General features: G+C 36.8%; 1 protein-coding gene across 1 annotated transcript in view; it reads left to right on the forward strand.

Annotated features, from left to right (window-relative positions):
- Nucleotides 1-18676, forward strand: part of LOC113076290 (voltage-dependent P/Q-type calcium channel subunit alpha-1A-like) — a gene marked incomplete at its 3' end in the record, with an annotated part of 81766 nt that overhangs the window by 32259 nt on the left and 30831 nt on the right. The window contains exons 3-4 of the mRNA XM_026248951.1: nt 16443-16548; nt 17037-17176. Coding sequence (XP_026104736.1) covers nt 16443-16548; nt 17037-17176 — 246 coding nt within the window. The remainder of the gene's footprint in view (nt 1-16442; nt 16549-17036; nt 17177-18676) is intronic.

Below are 18676 nucleotides of genomic sequence, written 5' to 3' on the forward strand. Positions count from 1 at the left end.
ATTGACCATTGAATAGAATTCACTGTAATTGTGTTATTACAGTAGATGAATTGCTAAAACAGTCTTCCTGCAGTAAACTGGGATTAAGTCTTGTGCTTCAGGGCACAGTGGTAATGAGGACAGTGATTTCAGTAAGTCTGCAGTTCATGGGTCACAGCCAGCTGGGATCAGGCTGTTTTAACTATTCAGATACTTAACCATTAGAATGCCAAATGTTTAAAATGGTTTATTAGTGAAATATTAATTTGAAACCCCTAAGGAAACTTTTCAGTGGTAGTGTAAGTACACTGCGGGAGACACTCAAGTAATTACTGCAGTACATATGTTTTGACGTTGAAGGTTTGTTTAAGATTATTAGTTAATCTTCTTGTCAAAACTGCCTTGTTGAAGCAGGCACAATACTGGATGATATGAATAGAATATTCAAATTCAGTAAAGAAGCTTAAAGATAGTGTTATTTAGCTTTGATCAGGTGTCCATGGGCATGAGCTCATACTCTGATGGGAACTGTCACAGTCATCGATGTGTGTGAATAAGTGTGTTTAGAGATCCCAGAAGTCAAACCTTCATTCCATTAATCCCTTTATGTATATGATGATATTTATTTGGCTCAAATTACTGTCATGCTAAAAAAGTAACTTATAAAAAAAAAATCTTAGCTGTGATTATCAGTTGCAAATGACATTATGGAAAATAAAATAAATGGATTTCAAATGGATTTCAACTACACTCTTTTCTCTGTCACTCAGGTTTTTTTTTTTTTTTTTAATCAGGCTCTATTTCAAGTAACTGGGAGAAGTTCGTGGTCACTGGGCTCCAGGCATCCAGTGAATTATGATAAAAAAATTCTGCAAAGTTGTAAAATGGAGTCCTCTTAATTACTACTGTGCTCCGGCATGAAGACACAAGCCCTGATCTAATTAACCATTTGACAGCTGGGAAATCTCTTAGTCCTTTAATTACACTCATATCCTGTAGTGTTACCAAACTAATGATTTCAAGATTTTTCAAGCTCTGGTCACTTCAGATTTTGACAGAGGTCTTATCACCATCTTGCACTTGTGCACTCAGTGTCAAATTATTTAGAAAGGTGCTGCCAATTCTTGTGGCTAAGCAAAAGTTGCTAATTAATGCAAAGCTCCTTTGATTAAAAATTTGCAATCACATGTAGGTAACAGTCTTTCCCTGACAGAGATGTTGAGATGCTAAACTTTTTAGCTTACTCCTGAGTTGTAAATGGGCCACTTTGAGAAAAACGGGGTTGCATAGGGGCAGGATCAAGTCCCCAAAGATGATGATCTGGTTCCATATATAGTATGCTGAGTGTAAACCTAGATATAGCTAATGTAATTCTGTGTCCATCACGATTCAAGGGCGAATCACTACCTGGTTTGATTTGTACTGTTGATTATTTTTAGGAGATCTGTGTTGCTTGATGTTGCACTGTTAGCTGATTTTAATTGCTGTATGATTAATGTACAGACATATCTAAAAACTGCTGTTCAAAAGATCAGTAAGATTTTTATTATTTTTTAAAGAATTCTCTTCTCATCATGGCTGCATTTATTTAAGTAGAAATGCAGAAAAAATTAATATTGTGAAATATTATTGCAATTTAAAATAATGGTTTTCATTTTAATTTACATAGAATGTATAGAATGTATTGCTGTGATCTAAGCTGAATTTTCAGCATCATTACTCTTCTGTGTCACATGATTCTTCAGAAATTATTCTAAGATTTTTTTGGAACCTGTGATACTTTTTTCAGGATCCTTGATAAATAAAACCTTAAAAAGAACAGCATTTATTCAAAATAGAAATCTTTTGTAACCATAAGAACTACCGTTCAAATGTTTGGGGTCAGTAATTTAATCATTTTTGAAAGAAATGGATGCCTTTATTCAGCAAGGATGTTAAATTGATAAAAAGTGATAATAAAGACTTGTAATGTTAGAAAAGATTTCTATTTTAAATAAATCATGTTCTTTTTAATTTCTAATTAAATAATCCTGAAAAAAAGTACCACAGGTTCAAAAAATATTGATAATGAATCCGTATCCATATTAGAATAATTTCTGAAGGATCATGTGACTGTAGTAATGAGTGATGAAAATTCATCATTGCATCACAGATATATTAAATAAAATATATTATATTAAAATAGTAAAGCATTATTTTAATTGGTAATAATAATTTATAATATCACAGAGTTTTACCATATTTTTGGAAAAAAATAAATGTAGCCTTGATGAACAGAAAAGACTTCTTTAAAACACTTTTGAACAGCTTTGTGTGTGTGTGTGTCTGTGTGTGTATATATACAGTAGTGATCAAAGATTCATAATTTAATTATAATAGCCCTGATATAGCTACTGAGTGGATTTACAATATATTTTGCTTGTACACATGAACAAAAAGCTATTTTTCAGTAATCAAAGATGTACCATTTTTATTTTTATTTGGATTTCTTAAATGAGTGTAGCACACATTTTTTTACTTTGTTTTGGGGAAGTCGTGGCCTTGTGGTTAGAGAGTTTAACTCCTAACCTTAAGGTTGTGGGTTTGAGTCTTGGGCAGGCAATACCACGACATAGGTGTCCTTGAGCAAGGCACTGAACTGCTCCCTGGGTGCTGCAGCATAAATGGCTGCCCTTTGCTCCGGGTGTGTGCTCACAGTGTGTCTGTGTGTGCACTTTGGATGGGTTAAATGCAGAGCATGAATTCTGAGTATGGGTTACCGTTCTTCGCTGTATTTCACTTCACTTTATTAATTTAATTATTTTTTTTTATTTTGCTTCATAATCTGGGTTATTGTGGGTCACGGTGGATTGTTCAGAACAGAGATACACTTTATCAACAAACGTGCTGTAGTCTTAGGTTATCATTACCCCTCATTGATCCGTGAGTCCTTTTCCCTCTTACCCAAGCATTTTTCTCACTGCTCTAAATGTGAAGTGATTGGGGAGAGGATTTTGTTGTTATTGGGAGGAGTGGGTTGTGCAAGCTGCAACTTTCCCCCAGGGTCCGCAATCTACCATGGGACAATTTAGGAGTTGTGGTGCTGAGACTGCAAGCTTTTAGCCTGTCTTATCAGGGCCGGCCCTACTGATGTGCACACCATACACACATACACATGCATACGCAGGTGAGCCCCACCGGTTCATTGCAGATCTCCCAGATTGGATTGGGCCATTGACATTCCATCAAGTCCCATCAGCACTTGCTTCACTTGGCTAAAGCTCAGAGACCTCAGCTCAGCCCGGGAGCCAAAATGTTTTCTGTGGATCGCAACAACACATCTTTGTATAGACATGGGTACTGACATGGAGAAATATGTATTACTGTAAGAAATACTGACATGAAGAAACAACCGTTACTGTAGGAAATACTGGACATTTGCAGTTTTAATGACTGCATTCCAAGTATTGCTGTAGCTATGAAGTACAATAAATGTACAATTGCTGCACAAATGCACAAAAAAATAGAAAAGTGTTGATATGTTTAAGTCCAGTGATGCTAATGTAGCCACTGTGGCATATTGTGCATTTGCTGTTGCTCCGATCAATACAGAAGCTCTATAAAAAAGAAAGAACTCTCAGTGCCTGGCCACAGTAATGTAATGCATGAAGTGCAATGTGGGCAGTATTCCTGGAGTACATAAATACTGTATGTACATATACTGTATATATACACTTGTCTCCAATGTCTCCAAAACGCTTCAAGAAACCTGCAAAGCTACAGTACCGTGCAAAGTTTTAGGCACTTGTGTAAAAATGCTGTAAAGTAAGGATGCCGTCAAAAATAATGCCATAAATAGATTTTATGAATTAACATACATTAACTTAACTAAATTAAATCAGCACTTGCGCGTTGTTTTTCAGGCAGCTTTGCAGGTAGGTTTCTTGAAGTGTTTTGGAGACATTGCCACAGTTCTTCTGGATCGAGTCTGTCTCAGTTTATTCTGTTTCTTCATGTTATTCCAGACAGACTGGATATATATACAGTATAGCCCACTTGCAGAAAAACACTGCATCTTTTTTCCCTCCACCCTCAATACCAGCACCTCTCCCCATTTCCCGTCTTCCCTTTCTCCATCTTTTCTGTTTATACACCCATCTCTCTTGCTCTCACTAGAGGCTCTCTCTCTCCGTCTGTTCCGCCACTGTTTATGTTCTTTCTTCCCTCTATCTTCTCTCTCTCTCTCTCTGCAGAAATGCTGAGGCGGCAGTAGCACTCTGACTGAATTAAGTTTGTATGATTGATGTGCAGCACTCTGAAACGAGAGCGAGAGAATGTGAAGGAAGCCGCGATGCAGGAGGGAAAGGAAGGCTGAAAGGGAAGGATAAAAGATAAGACGAGGATGAGTGGAGAGAAAACAGGGTGGAATAAGCAACTAAAAGCTTTTTAATATACGGCAGACAGACGGAGAGAAACATGCAGATGTCAGGGTGAGAAAGGTGCTGGATTTGATGTTTAAAGACTGGAGAGAAAAAGGGAAATGTAGAAAGACTGAAGGAAAAATGGAGGAATGAGAGAAATTGAAGGAGGCAAGTCAAAATGACCAACAGACTGCAAAAGATGAAAATAGAGTGAAGCCGTTGTGACAGAAATGATGAGTGAATGTCTGTGAAAAAAACCTGTAATACTGTATCTAAAACATATAAATACACACAACATGAGGTTCTATCCTCATATACTCTCACATTTTCATAGGGTTGTTTGGAAGCAAATTGGGAGACCAAAGGCTAGTTGTCGAAAAATTATACTTTTATTCAGCAGTGCATACTTTTGTAATGTTGCAAAATATTTTTATTCTATTCATCAAGATATTATAGTAGTTTTCCTTTTAGCTCATTTGAATAAATTGGCTTGATAATTATTTTAATGTCTACATTTTTGTGAAAATCCTAGAATAGACTTATAGAATAGACTCCCAATATGACAACTTACCTCATATAGTTCCCCATAGTTCCCGAGCAACAGCGACAATTTTCTTTAACCTTTTTTTTTAGTCAAAACTTTAAGGTATGTGTTTATACAGAATTTGGGCTTAAAATAAACCTGCCCAGCAAAATATTCACTTAAGATTCAATTTTAACAACAGACCAGGGCATCTGCTATATTTATATTGAAAATGAATCAGATTTTACATTCCTGCACATTAAAGCCGCTTTCATCCTGTTAACTAACCTTACATGGTGAGATAGTAATTGCTTGATAAAGGAAAGATCAAGAATATAAAAGCACTCATATTTGTGGAGGTTAAATCCAAAAGCTAAGCACTGGAGAGTTTCAAATAAAAGAGAAGTCCTCTTTTACACTATTACATAATATGTAGCTCAATTTACTTCACAACTAGATTTTATTGTCCATAGGATTAGATCAGTTCACTCATGTTTTTGGGCAGTTTCCAGCAGGTTGTGGAAAAAAAATGAGCAGGCAATTATGTTTGTATTACAGTCACACAGATCATAGCTGTAAAGGAGAATGCCTTGGATTTGTGGTTGAAACCAAAGTATGTATAAAGGATTCACTATATAATCTATATCAACATCACAACATAACAAACAAGACCTCAACTAGAACAGATCAATATGGTCATCAGCGGCAAACACATTTATGTTTCAAATCACACAGGAGGATGGTGTGTGCTGTGAACCAAATATATCTGTTCAAGTTAGAATGGAATCTAGAGCAATGCTTAAAGGGATAGTTCCCGCAAAAATTATTATTATTTATTTATTTGATTTTGTGAAAATATTTTACTGTTTTTGTTCATATAAACTCAGCTGGGTCCAAAGCAACATTTCTTATTGGATATTTTTAGCATTATCTTTTGGGTTTCATAGAAGAAAGTCATACAGGTTGGGGATGTCATGAGGGTAAATAAATGGTGGCAAAAAAATTTTTTTGGGTAAACTGTTTATATGAGTATGTTGGTATTGAGTGTAATGTTACTCTGGTTGAGAATCATGATCTTTCTGCAAATTGCCTCAGTGAAACGGCCCTCATGTGTTTGCATATAGCATCCAGGAGTCAGCTCGGTGGCTAACACAGGCTTATTGCAATGAAAACCATTAAAGGGGTCAATAATGGAGGAAGAAAGCTATAGAGAGGACGTTAGAGAGAGAGAGACAGGAAATGAGACAAGAGGGTGCTAAGCCAGTGGAGTAACAAATGAATCTCTGTGAATCCAGAGTCACTTAGACCTCTAAAGAACCAAACGCAACAGGGTGCTGAAGAATTTATTGTGAATAATAATAATAATACAAAACAGAAAAAGAGAGCGACAGTGAAAGAAATTGGTTTAAAGGAGGAGAGGAGACTCTTTAATCTGTCATGTATCTATTTTTAGTGTAGTGTATATGGAACAGGAGGGGGAATTCATAACTGCAGGCTTTTTAGCATGATGGATCACACACATGCTAGCTTCAGGTCCCTCTGCAGGAAAAACAGAGCAATCGAGGAGAATCAGAATCAAAATGAGATTTATTGCCAAGTATGCTTACACATACAAGGAATTTGTCTTAGTGACTGGTATTCATTGCTCTGTAGTGCCGAACACACAGCAACAGTTCAAACAGGAAGTGGCCTGGATGTAAGGATTATTTTCCCAGTTTTTTGCCTCATATGAGTACAGTTCTTGGAGAGTAGGAAGGGGTGACTCTGCTGTAGTCTTCTGAGGTCTGATTTGGTAGCCAAGCCAAACCAGACAGTTAAAGAAATACAGACTCTATGACTGCGGAGTAGCACCTGTGAACTAAGAGGTGAAGGAAATAAATGGCTGTGTGATTAGGCCAGTAGAACTCCTTCAGTGTTGTTACATCAGTACACCAGCTTTCTTTGATATAAAATCATGTCCCATTGCCTCTTGTTTTCCTGCTGATTTTGTGTCGCAATTCGCTCTGAAACAGCTGAAAGCCTGGCAGATGTAAAGCGCTGTCCGGAATGACTTTTGTTCAGCCAGGTTTCTGTGAAACACAGAGCAGCAGAGTTTAAAAGGTCCTTATTTGTTTGGGAGAGGAGAAGTTCGTCCATTTTGTTGGGGAGGGAGTGTAGATTTGCCAGATGGATACTAGGCAGTGGAATTCTTAAGCCATGTTGTCTGAGCCTGACCAATGCACCGGCTCGCTTCTCACGCTTTCATACCTTGGAGTGTTTGAAGAGACAAGGAAAATGCAAAGATGGAGACAGGAAAACCACGGTGTGCCAAAGAAGAAATAGAGAATGGGAAAGCGAGTCCTCTGTTGGCGAGAGCCCTTGCTGAGTCTTGTGGATTTTTTCTATTAATTTGTTTTTGAGTTGTTTGTTTTATTTCAGTTGAAATAAACTTATCAGCTCCATTTCTCCCTAAAGCACATTGTCACCTACACCCTGTCCAGCATCTCTGTGTATTAAACACATGCAGTTACCTGCACCGAGAAAGTCCTGTCAACTCAAAGGTCAAATTTACAATGAGATTCTCATTTTAATTTTTAATGCAGGAAGTGGCAGAAGTGTTTATTTGAACTTGATTTTTTTTAAATTAAACATGCAAACTAAAGTCAGTCATTTTTTCTTGTAGTTGGCAATGTGACAAGGAAATGCATTGAAGTTGGAACCAAATTACAGAAATGCACAACAATGTAACATGTAAGTGAAGACAATGGAGGTCACAAGACTTGCCTCCCATTATGGTGTGCCAATGCACAGTTTCTAAAGCCTGGAGGACTAAATGATCTCTAAATTATATATATATATATATATATATATATATATATATATATATATATATATATATATATATATATATATATATATATATATATATATATATATTTACACATTTCCCTGAACTAAGTACATTTCTGTGGCTATTATTATATTTAAACGAAAATGGTATTTGACATCCTATTTTGTTTTATTGTAAATATACAGTGAGTAAAACTGCAATAGACAAGGTGAGCTGACTGTTGTTTTCGAGTATGCTGCTGTTTACAGATTTACTGGATTTGCGTCGTCGCGGACATAACACTCCCGAGTCGAGTGAACAAAGTCTGAACTCCAGAGGATGTAAGTCCAAAATTTGTGTACTTTGTATTGAGAAACTCGCGCAGACAATTTGCCTAATATTCCCAGTACTTTAGACCGTGGTGGAAACAGAAAGCAACAGGTCTAGGGGGAAAAAAGTTTCTGGTGCAATTGTTTCGGGTAATTTCGGTGGAAACGCGGCATTATGTAGTTTTTAGTTGTGAGCAGTCAAGCATCAATATGCTGATGCTTGATAATGCAGTGTGTACATTTTAAGGGAGTGTACAGTACTATTGTGTGTGAGGTGATGGAAAAAGTCCATGCAGATACAAAAAGATGTGGTCATGTGAAGGTTATAATGACACTAATGAGGGAAAATAGATAATTACAGTTGGGGTCTTTATGATGCATAATACTGTATTGTATATTATATTATCTATACTGTATTTATATTTTATTATCTACACATTTGGGGGAAAAATGCCCTCAGAAGTAAGCTGAATTTGACAAAACATAATAAGGTTAAATAATAACATAAAATAAGGTTAGTTCTTACATAGCCAAACCACATAAACTGTAATGTGGACTGGAGTTTGTTTTACTCCTAGAAGTTCTTGCTCAGCTAATCAGATTATAGTTTGCCCAATTTATTTTTGTAAATGTTGAAATTAATATTAACTAAGATTAATAAATATATTATTATTAATAGTTAATTAGTTCATTTTAGGAAGTGGACTAATGTAAAGTTTACTTCCTAAAAGTGTAAATTGTTATCAATAATGATATTAATAATAATAATAATAATTATAAAGGGGAAAAGTCTATTTGTAAAATGTATAAAAATAAAGTCATTTCTTTACTTGCAGGGTTTTGCAGTCTTGAATGAAGTGATTTGTATCTTGTTTGGAGCTGAAATGCTACAGACTTGGATGTTTTGACAATTGAAACATATTTGTAACTTATTTACCTCTAAATCCAACATAAAAGTTCCTTAAGGTGCAAATATGACCCAGTGATGGTACAGTCACATCAGTTGTAACCTAACCATACCCATTTTCCTGACAGCATGTAAGAAGGGGGAATATATATGGAGGAAAATTGTATATCTTTGGCTGAGTTGGATCTGTGTGCAACCTTTTTAAAAGCGCAAAAGAGATTGAAAGAGGAACCTGGCACCATCACTACCTGTTATTAATCTAATAAACGTTTAAACCACTGATGAAGAGATGCAGTAGACTCTCTCAAATGCTAGCCAAATCTCCATTTCACAGCTCTTCTGCCTTTCTCTCTCTCTCTCTCTCTCTCTCTCTCTCTCTCTCTGTTTCTCTGTTGCCAACTCTCTCTGCCATTCCTTTTCTTTTCCTCCTCATTTAAATACATCTACACTACCATTTCTTTCTCTGTCTTATGCTTCTCTCCTCCTTTCTTTCAGTCACCATCATTGTCTCTCTTGCTCTCCATCTCTCTATACGAGTCTTAAAATTGAGATGTAAATTATTAAGGGCACATTATGAGCTGCGGACAGCTTTACTACTGCAACTGAATATTATTTTTCAGGAACATATCATCAGCGTTGTACAGCTGCATGATTAGTTGGTAGATACAGACACAGAGCGAGAGAGAAGACTGTTGAAATGAGAAGGGAAGATTTGCTTTCAGGCTGAAGGAAACATCTGGGTTGTTTAATAGTTTAGTCTGCAGCACTCTGCATGATCTCTATTCATGGTTTCCACCATGAAGGATTTACGCAAATGCTCCACACTAAATGATGTTTATACCAATGTTTGAAGCAACTGCAAGCCATATGTTTATATGAAATTAAACATGCTAAAATCACTCTAACTGAAAAACTATTATTGCTTTTCTATAGTATTAAGGCTCAGATGTCAACTATAAATTGGATTGGTTTCTAATTGTAAAAAAAAAAATTCAAAATGTGCATGGTTTATAATTTTATACTAAAACAACGGGAAAACCCTTAAAATTATCTGTAGAAAAAAAACACTAAAGCATGCAGAATAACATGCGTGGAATTTGAACAATTAATTGCTGCTTTGAACGATTAGTGTCTAGTGTCAGCTAGTCAGCGCAGGTCTTCAGTAGGGCTGGGCAAAAAAAAATTTTTTGGGATTATTGTTTTTTTAAATGATGTTGATTCGATATTAATTCTCAAAAGCCACAAATTGATCTTTTCCGGTATTTATTTCAGCACACAACGATTTAAACAAGATCTGATTAATGTGAATCTTATCATTACTATTCTCCACTAGATACCTTATTTACCTTGCATGATGTTACAGCTGAAAGCTGCCATTCATTCAGTGCTTATCACACACATACACACACATCTCCCAGATATCCTGTAGAATTCAACCAATCCGATGATGACTTCAACACTCCTGAAGTGTTTCCATTTTTGTGTCCAATATGCATCAGACGTTTATCCAGTGGTCTGTGGCCGTGATGTCTGAGGCTGAGAATAGGAGAGTGCTGGAGGTGTAATATCATTGTTTTTTGCCTGATTATACAAGACTCTGTCCACACTTCTGCAGGAATTTAATGTGTTGTTTGTATTTTGGCAGTTAACAGTTGAGGTTTGCTTTGGTAAAGTCCTTAGGAATAATAATAAGAGAGTCCGGGTGTTGTTACGCTGTGTCTGTGATCTGATCAGTCAGCTGTTGCAGCGCTGCATTCACACACGCTTGAAGAATAATGTAAAACATTACGAAAATGGATAAAGAAAACTAGTGCGGTGAGTAGAAAGATTTACAGTTGATGAAGAGCACTTCTAGATTAGATGGATACTAGGCAGCGTAATTCTAAAGCTGCGCTGTCTGAGTATGACCAATGCACCGGCTCGCTTCTCACGCTTTCACACCTTGGAGTGTTAGAAAAGGAAAGGAAAATGCAAAGATGGAGACGGGAAAACCACAGTGTGCCAAAGAAGAAATAGAGAATGGGAAAGCAAGTCCTCTGTTGGTGAGAGCCCTTGCTGAGTCTTGTGGATTCTTTCAATTTGTCACTCTGAACATCTTATCAACTTGAATCTAGAGCACAGAAACCTTTTAAAAAAAAAAAAAAAAAAAAACTACACTCTGTCCAACGTCTATGGCCGTCGTGGCCTAGTGGTTAGAGAGTATGACTCCTAATCCTAAGGTTCTGGGTTCGAGTCTCGGGCCGGCAATACCACGACTGAGGTGACCTTGAGCAAGGCACTGAACCCCCAACTGTTCCCTGGGCAGCCGCATCATAAATGGCTGCCCACTGCTCCGGGTGTGTGTTCACTGTGTGTGTGTGTGTGTTCACTGCTGTGTGTGTGCGCACTTTGGATGGGTTAAATGCAGAACACAAATTCTGAGTTTGGGTCACCATACTCTGCTGTATGTCACATCACTTTCACCTTTTCACTTAACTCAAAGGTCAAATTTACAATTTTAACGATTGTCACAATTGATAAAATGTAATTGATTTTATTTTGGTCCTGTTTATTTGAGCTTAATTTTTTAGATTAACCACATGTATACATTTGTTAAAGGTATGTGCAAACTAAAGTCAGTCATTTTCTGTTTCAGTTGGCAATATGACAAAGTAATGCATCGAAGTTGAAACCAAATTACCAAAATGTGCAACAATGTAATTGGGAAGTGCAGATAATGGAGGTCACATGACTTGCCATCCGTTAAGCTGTGCCAGTGCAAAGTTTCTAAAGCCTGGAGGCCTAAATGACCGTATTAGATGTCTTTCCTCTCCTCTCAAGTGCTTTCTGATAATATAATATGGAGGTTTTAGTTGTGAGCAGTCAAGCATCAATATGCTGATGCTTGGTAATGCAGTGTGTGCATTGAAAGGGAGTGTACAGTACTATTGTGTGTGAGGTGATGGAAAAAGTGCATGTAGGGACAAGAAGACGTGGTCATGGGAAGGTTATAATGACAGAAGGGGAAAGAAGGGAAGGAGGAGGCGGGAACTGATGAACATTTAAGCATACAACTTTAATAAATAAATAAACCAAGACAAAAGGAAAGTTAAAGGGGCAGCCCCTCACGGACGAGTAAAATATAAAACAATGTCGCTCCTCTTTTTATTCTCCATGGGACTTGAAACCGGTGAGTGTCGCTCATTATTATTTTTTCCACAGGCCTCACTCCGTTTCCACGGCTCTCTGCCCCGCCCCACTCGTCACAATTGTCTTTCAGAGATAAGGTGGTTTGCAATGTGAATTAGAGTTTGTTTTACACCTAGAAGTTCTTGCTCATCTAATCAGATTATAGTTTGCCCAATCGAGAAAGATCCTTTTTGTAAATGTTGAAATTAATATTAACTAAAAATAATAAATGCTTTAGAAATATTTTTCATTCTTCATTTCGCCACCTTGGAATTACAAGGTTTTAGCAGGTGTGAGATATTGAGCTTCAAAGTTGTTGCATTCCATATAGCAAAAATTATATGGGGAACAAGTCTTTTTTTATGCATGAAAATGACAGAGACCCTGAATGTATTCTAAATGTACAATATCAAAATCCTCTCAAATTTGTAAATTGGGTTTTTGGAACAAGTCAAATGCAGATAATTCTTCTAATTCTTAAAAAAAAAAAATAATGAAAAAATTCAAATAATTATATGGTTCTATCTTGGAAAACATTAATTGAAGCAATAATTCTCAAGAAACACAAACAGTTTACTTATAATTTATTTTAAAACATAAAATTAGTGATGTAACACTATATCAACATGGTATTTTTTGAGGAGAGAACTGTCCGCCCTGACTGAGCCTGGTTTCTCCCCAGGTTTTTTTTCCTCCTTTTCTGTCAGCGATGCAATTTTGGTTCCTTGGCTTGCTTAGTTGGGGACACAATTTCTGGGAACATTGTTGAACTGAACTGAGTTTGAGGATTACGTCACTGAAGCAACAATGAACTGACCTTAACTGATAAACTGAAAGTTTTCTATTCTCCTCTTTTCTTTATCAGCACACATTTTTCCTGTTTAACACTGTGAAGCTGCTTTGACCCAATCTGTATTATACAAAGCACTAAAAAGAGAGAGAGACAAAATAAATAAAAACACTGTTTCTGATATTAATAAAACATGACAGCAAATAATATTTGAATGGATTGTTATTGCTGCCTCCATAGACATCATTGTGTATTTTACAAACTCTAAATGTTTTCTTTTACTAGTACTCATGTGTATTTAAAAGACTGAACCCTAAAATAAACATTATGCGGTTGAAAACACTGCATAGTTGTGATATATGACAAGCGCTGAGCGTGCCTGTCTCTGGCCCAGCATCAGCCGAAGCGCTAAATCACAGTTTGAATCTGGCAGTTATGAGACGTCATAACATTTTAACCCTCTGAGTCTAAGGCCTGGAGAAATTCTGTCATGCCCTGACATTTGTGCTTTTTTCAGTTTCTTATACACATCTAAATGGCTAAAGTCTAATCTCACCGTAATCACACATACTGGGCTATAATAATATGTGAGCAGCATGTATGTACATGATTGTGTTTTTGAGAAGGAAAATGTTATGCGTGGTTAGTGAAAAACTAAAAATGTTAAATCAATTGAATAAGGCCATAAAATACATAAAGAGCTGGACTTCCACTTGCGAGTGCAGTTAAACAGTTTATTAGGAAAAATCAAAGCTGACTTTCAAAGCTGAATTTTTTGCATCATTACTCCAGTCACACAATCCTTCAGAAATCCTTTTAACAATCTGATTTTCTTGGTCACATTAGAAGATAATGAAGAGAGACGTGAAAAATGGGCATTGCGTTGTTTTCATGTGGTTTACTTTATCACAGAATATTTGTTTTCAGCAGCACTTGTTTAGTTTAAAGTAAACATGTCAAGCTTTCTATAGATATATCTTTCATGTCTCTTCGTCCAGTATTCACTGAGTTACAGTTCACTTTAATGCGTCGTGTCTAAATGAAGATCAGCGCAGACAAAGGCTGCAGACAGCACACCTTGTTTGTTATCGTTATTTTATAAATGCACAAAGTTTTGTTGTTATTTATGTCTGTATGCAAAAAAAGTAGACCATTTACATATTCGATTGATGTTTTGCCCTTTCTGTACGATCAAAACTGAAAGTGTAATTTCAGTTCTTTTCGGGGTTATCAGGAGAAAATGCCTCATAATGTGTATACGCGTTAATCAACTCCAGAGGGTGGGACCGTACTCCCAGGGCCACAATAATAACGATCCCACATGTGGGACTGTACCACTCAAAAGGTTAAACTGCTGATGGAGAGATGCAGTAGGCTCTTTCAAATGCTAGCCAACTCTCCATTTCACAGCTTTTCTGCTTCTCTCTCTCCATATTTCTCTGTTGCCAGCACTCTCTGCCATTCCTTTTCTTTTCCTCCTCATTTAAATACATCTACATTCTTATTATTTCTTTCTCTGTCTTATGTTTCTCACTTCCTTTCTTTCAGTCACCATCGTTGTCTCTCTTGCTCTCCATCTCTCTATACGAGTCTTAAAATTGAGATGTAAATTATTAAGGGCACATTATGAGCTGCGGACAGCTTTACTACTGCAACTGAATATATTTTTTTCAGGAACATATCAGTGTTGTGCAACTGCATGATTAGTAGGTAGATACACACACACACACAGCGAGAGAGAAGACTGTTGAAATAAGAAGGGAAGATTTGCTTTTATGCTGAAGGAAACATTGTTTAGTGTGCAGCACTCTGCAGCATCTTTATTCGAGGTTTCTGCTGCATGTGAAGGGGTTTACGCAAATGCTCCACATTTCCTTTCTCAGAACAGCCATTCTGCACATGCTCACTTCAGCCCTCGAATGGTTACTATGGATACCAATTTAAGTCTCCCAGCATGCACTGTACTGTTAGCCATGTTAGCCCTGAGCTAACTGTGTTGGTGATTTCAATGAGCTCTGAATAAATAAGTATGTGTGTGAGTAATTTAAACAGAACTTGAGGTACACTGTAGCAGACAGATTGAGGTGAATTCAGGGGACAAGTTCACATGCTTGCATATTGCATATAGAATGAGTCCGATGTGGTCTGATGTGGAGAGACTCATACTTGAAAAACCGAGGACCACACACTGTAAAAGTAAAAAAAAATGTAGCATGTTTTGCAAGAAAATACTATTTCTTACTTAAAAATGGCATGTTAAGTCAGAGTGCTACTTGACATTAGTTCATAAATTATTGTGAAATTTTCCATCAGTTTTGAACAAAAATTATTTCCATTACAGTTGTTTTATCCAGTGCACAGTGAGAAACAGGATATGATATCATATTCTAGGGCTTCTTTATTTAATACGTAATAATACATATCATTATGAATGTTTTCTCTGAAAACATCTAATAAAATATTATCTTCTAATAAAATACAAAAATGTCTGTGTCTATATATATATATATATATATATATATATATATATAGACACACACACACACGCTCATGTTTATTTTTGGGGACATCCCATAGGCGTAATGGTTTTTATACTGTACAAACTGTATATTCTATCGCCCTTCACCAACCCTACACCTAATTCTAACCCTCACAGGAAACTTTGCATTTTTACTTTCTCCAAAAAAAATAACTCATCCTGTATGATTTATAAGCGTTTTGAAAAAATGGGGACATGGGTTATGTCTTCATAATTCACCCTCTCCTTGTAATACCTGTGTCATACCCATGTCATTATACAGAGTTGTGTCCTGATATGTCACAAAAACAAGAGCATAGTATCAAAGTTTCATAACATTATATTTCTGGAACCATATAGTGTAATGGAAATATTGAATTACTCAAAGTTATTATAAAATGTGTGTAGCAGTCATCACAATGACTTCATGGTTTTGTGTCTGTGTGCTTATGTGTGTCACACACACATGACATAAGTGGTTATGACAAGTGCTGAGAGTGTGTATCAGTGCCAGTGGCAGCTGGTAAAGAGACGCACAGTAACTGGATAATGAGTGCTCTATTTCAGCCAGGCTGAATCTGTCTACACTCATCTGTTTAATACAGCCCTGCAGCCCTCTGTGTGTGTGTGTGTGTGTGTGTGTGTGTGTGCATGTGCGTGCGTGCGTGTGTGCATGTGTGTGTGTGTGTGTGTGTGTGTTGTTTTTTATATGTATATGTGTGAGCCCAGGCCTACAGCTCTGTATCACTCACACTTGAATGCACATGGTTATCCAAACTCTGCAAGAAGACATTATATGTGCATGATTTGTTGTTGTCTTATTGTCATTTTCTGAATACTTTTATTCTTAACATTCTAGAATGATCAAATTCATATGTTGACATATTTTTTCTTGAACATTCCGAAGTTCATACAGTTTTAGTTTGCATAGTGATTTAAAAATACTTTTGAACTGTAAATATATTTGATATGATGAATCCAGAATTTCTTTTTGTTTTTACCTTAACTCTGCCTCTTACTCCATTTGAGTGGATGATTCTGACCACCATCATTGCCAACTGCATCGTACTGGCTCTTGAACAACACTTACCAGATGGAGACAAAACTCCACTGTCAGAACGACTGGTAAAGTGGAACACACACACACACACACACACACACACATTCTTAGTGAAATCTAAATGGGGACATTGCATAGACTTTTATAGTTTTTATGTACAACTAGTTATAAGCACTACATCTACCCAAAAATGAAACTTTGCTAAGAATTTTCTCAGCCACGGGCCATCTAAGATGTAGATGAGTTCTGAACAGATCAGGAGAAGTTTAGCATTAGATCACTTGAACCATTCCTGTAGCAATATCTTGGGGACAACTGTACACCCAGATCCTGATTTGCAGAAACAGTACAAAAGTTAAGTAAATAAACTCTTATTTAAACAAAATTTTAGTAGTTAAAAACTTACTGTTCAGGTACACATTCTGTAGGACAAGAGTCATCTGTAAATACAGAGATTGTTTGAAGGTATCCACAAAGATTCAAAAATGTTGAATGTTTTAAGTGGAAACTCATTTTCTGATAATCCCATCTGTGTTTTTCCTTTCTCTCGCAGGAAGATACAGAGCCCTATTTCATTGCAATTTTCTGCTTCGAGTCGGGCATTAAGATTCTTGCACTGGGATTTGCCTTCCACAAGGGCTCCTACCTGAGAAACGGCTGGAACGTGATGGACTTTGTAGTGGTGCTCACTGGGTGAGTTATTCAAACACACACTCTAGTGTCATAGTAAAATAGAAAGAAATAGAATTGGAGCTGCTCGTTTTTTGAGTCAATATAAACAATTGTTAGATGGCTCTCTGCAATACTTGATTCTGGTGGCATTCTAATGTCAAATATGTATAATTATTGGTGGAGTTAGTGGCTCTTTTTGGTCGATTCATTAGAAGACCCATTTGTTCATGATTCAAAGTATAGTAGTCATTATTTTTATGCAGCCAGAGGTGACAAAGCAATGCAAAATGGTAAATGGACTGCAAGGACACTTCAACACTTGGTCTGGGGGAGCCAGGGGTTTGAACCACCAACCTTTCGGTTTGTAGTCAACCTACATGAACCACTGAGTCACTGCCGCCCCCAATATGTTTTACTTTAGAATTTCATGACTTTTTAAAATTCATAACAAGATCTGTAGAATGCCTAATGACTGGATGACTGCACAGTGTCTGTAATATATACTAAAAGATGTACTTTTCGCATGGCCCAAACTAGCCCAGAGAAAGTCACACCCATTCTGGAACTGTGTGTATGACAGAGCTACTTTATGTACACAGCAGAGGTCTGGTTGGATGCTGCTTCCCTCCTGCCTTAATGAGCACTTTTTCTCACACACACACACACACACATGCACGTGCACACCCACCTACACGCATTCATGGATTCTCAAACAGAGGTAGATCACAACAGCACTGTAGGGAGCAACCATCAGGGCAAGTCTGAAATGTCACCTCACAGGGAAGCAGAGAGAGAGAGAGAGAGAGAGAGAGAGAGAGAGGTGGTCGAGTGTGTTGGGGGGATGTGTTGTAGTATTGCAGTGCTAAAGAAGGCAGGGCCATGTGACTCCATTACTCCATTCCCCTGGGCTTTTGAATATTGGAAAATTAGAAGGAGAGAGAGAATGTGTTGGTTTATGTGAAAAGACGGTATAGCTGGAGGAGGAGGGGTTTAGAGGCTAATGGAAGAATCCAAGATGGAGTGAAAACCTTTCATTTCCACATTGGTCCCAGTTGATTTATCCTGGTTTAGCGCTGGTTTAGTACTGGTCTTGCTGGTGGAACAGGGAAATTCTGGTCAGCTATCATAATAATTATGATTGGCTAAAGCAGGCTTGCTTGTTAAAGAATTCGTGCACCTATCTTTGTCATCATTTACATTTCTTTCATACGTGGAACAAAAAGTATTTTTTGTCAAACTTCTCTTTATAATAAAATTAAAGCGAACAGTGAAACATTTGTCCATAGTGACACTGATTTGTGTGACTTTATTGGTCTTTAAATTGTATTTTTTTTAAAGAAATTTATACTTTTATTTAGCAAAGATGCATTGGTTTGATCAAGAGTAACAGTAAAGTACTTTATAATGTTATAAAATAGTTATAATTCATTTATAAGCTGTTCTTTTAAACTTTCTATTAATCCTAAAAAAATTATCATGGTTTCCACAAAAATAAATGTTGATAATAAAAAGAAATGTTGC

This window comes from Carassius auratus, unplaced genomic scaffold, assembly GCF_003368295.1.
Source record: "Carassius auratus strain Wakin unplaced genomic scaffold, ASM336829v1 scaf_tig00019666, whole genome shotgun sequence".
Taxonomy (NCBI): domain Eukaryota; kingdom Metazoa; phylum Chordata; class Actinopteri; order Cypriniformes; family Cyprinidae; genus Carassius; species Carassius auratus.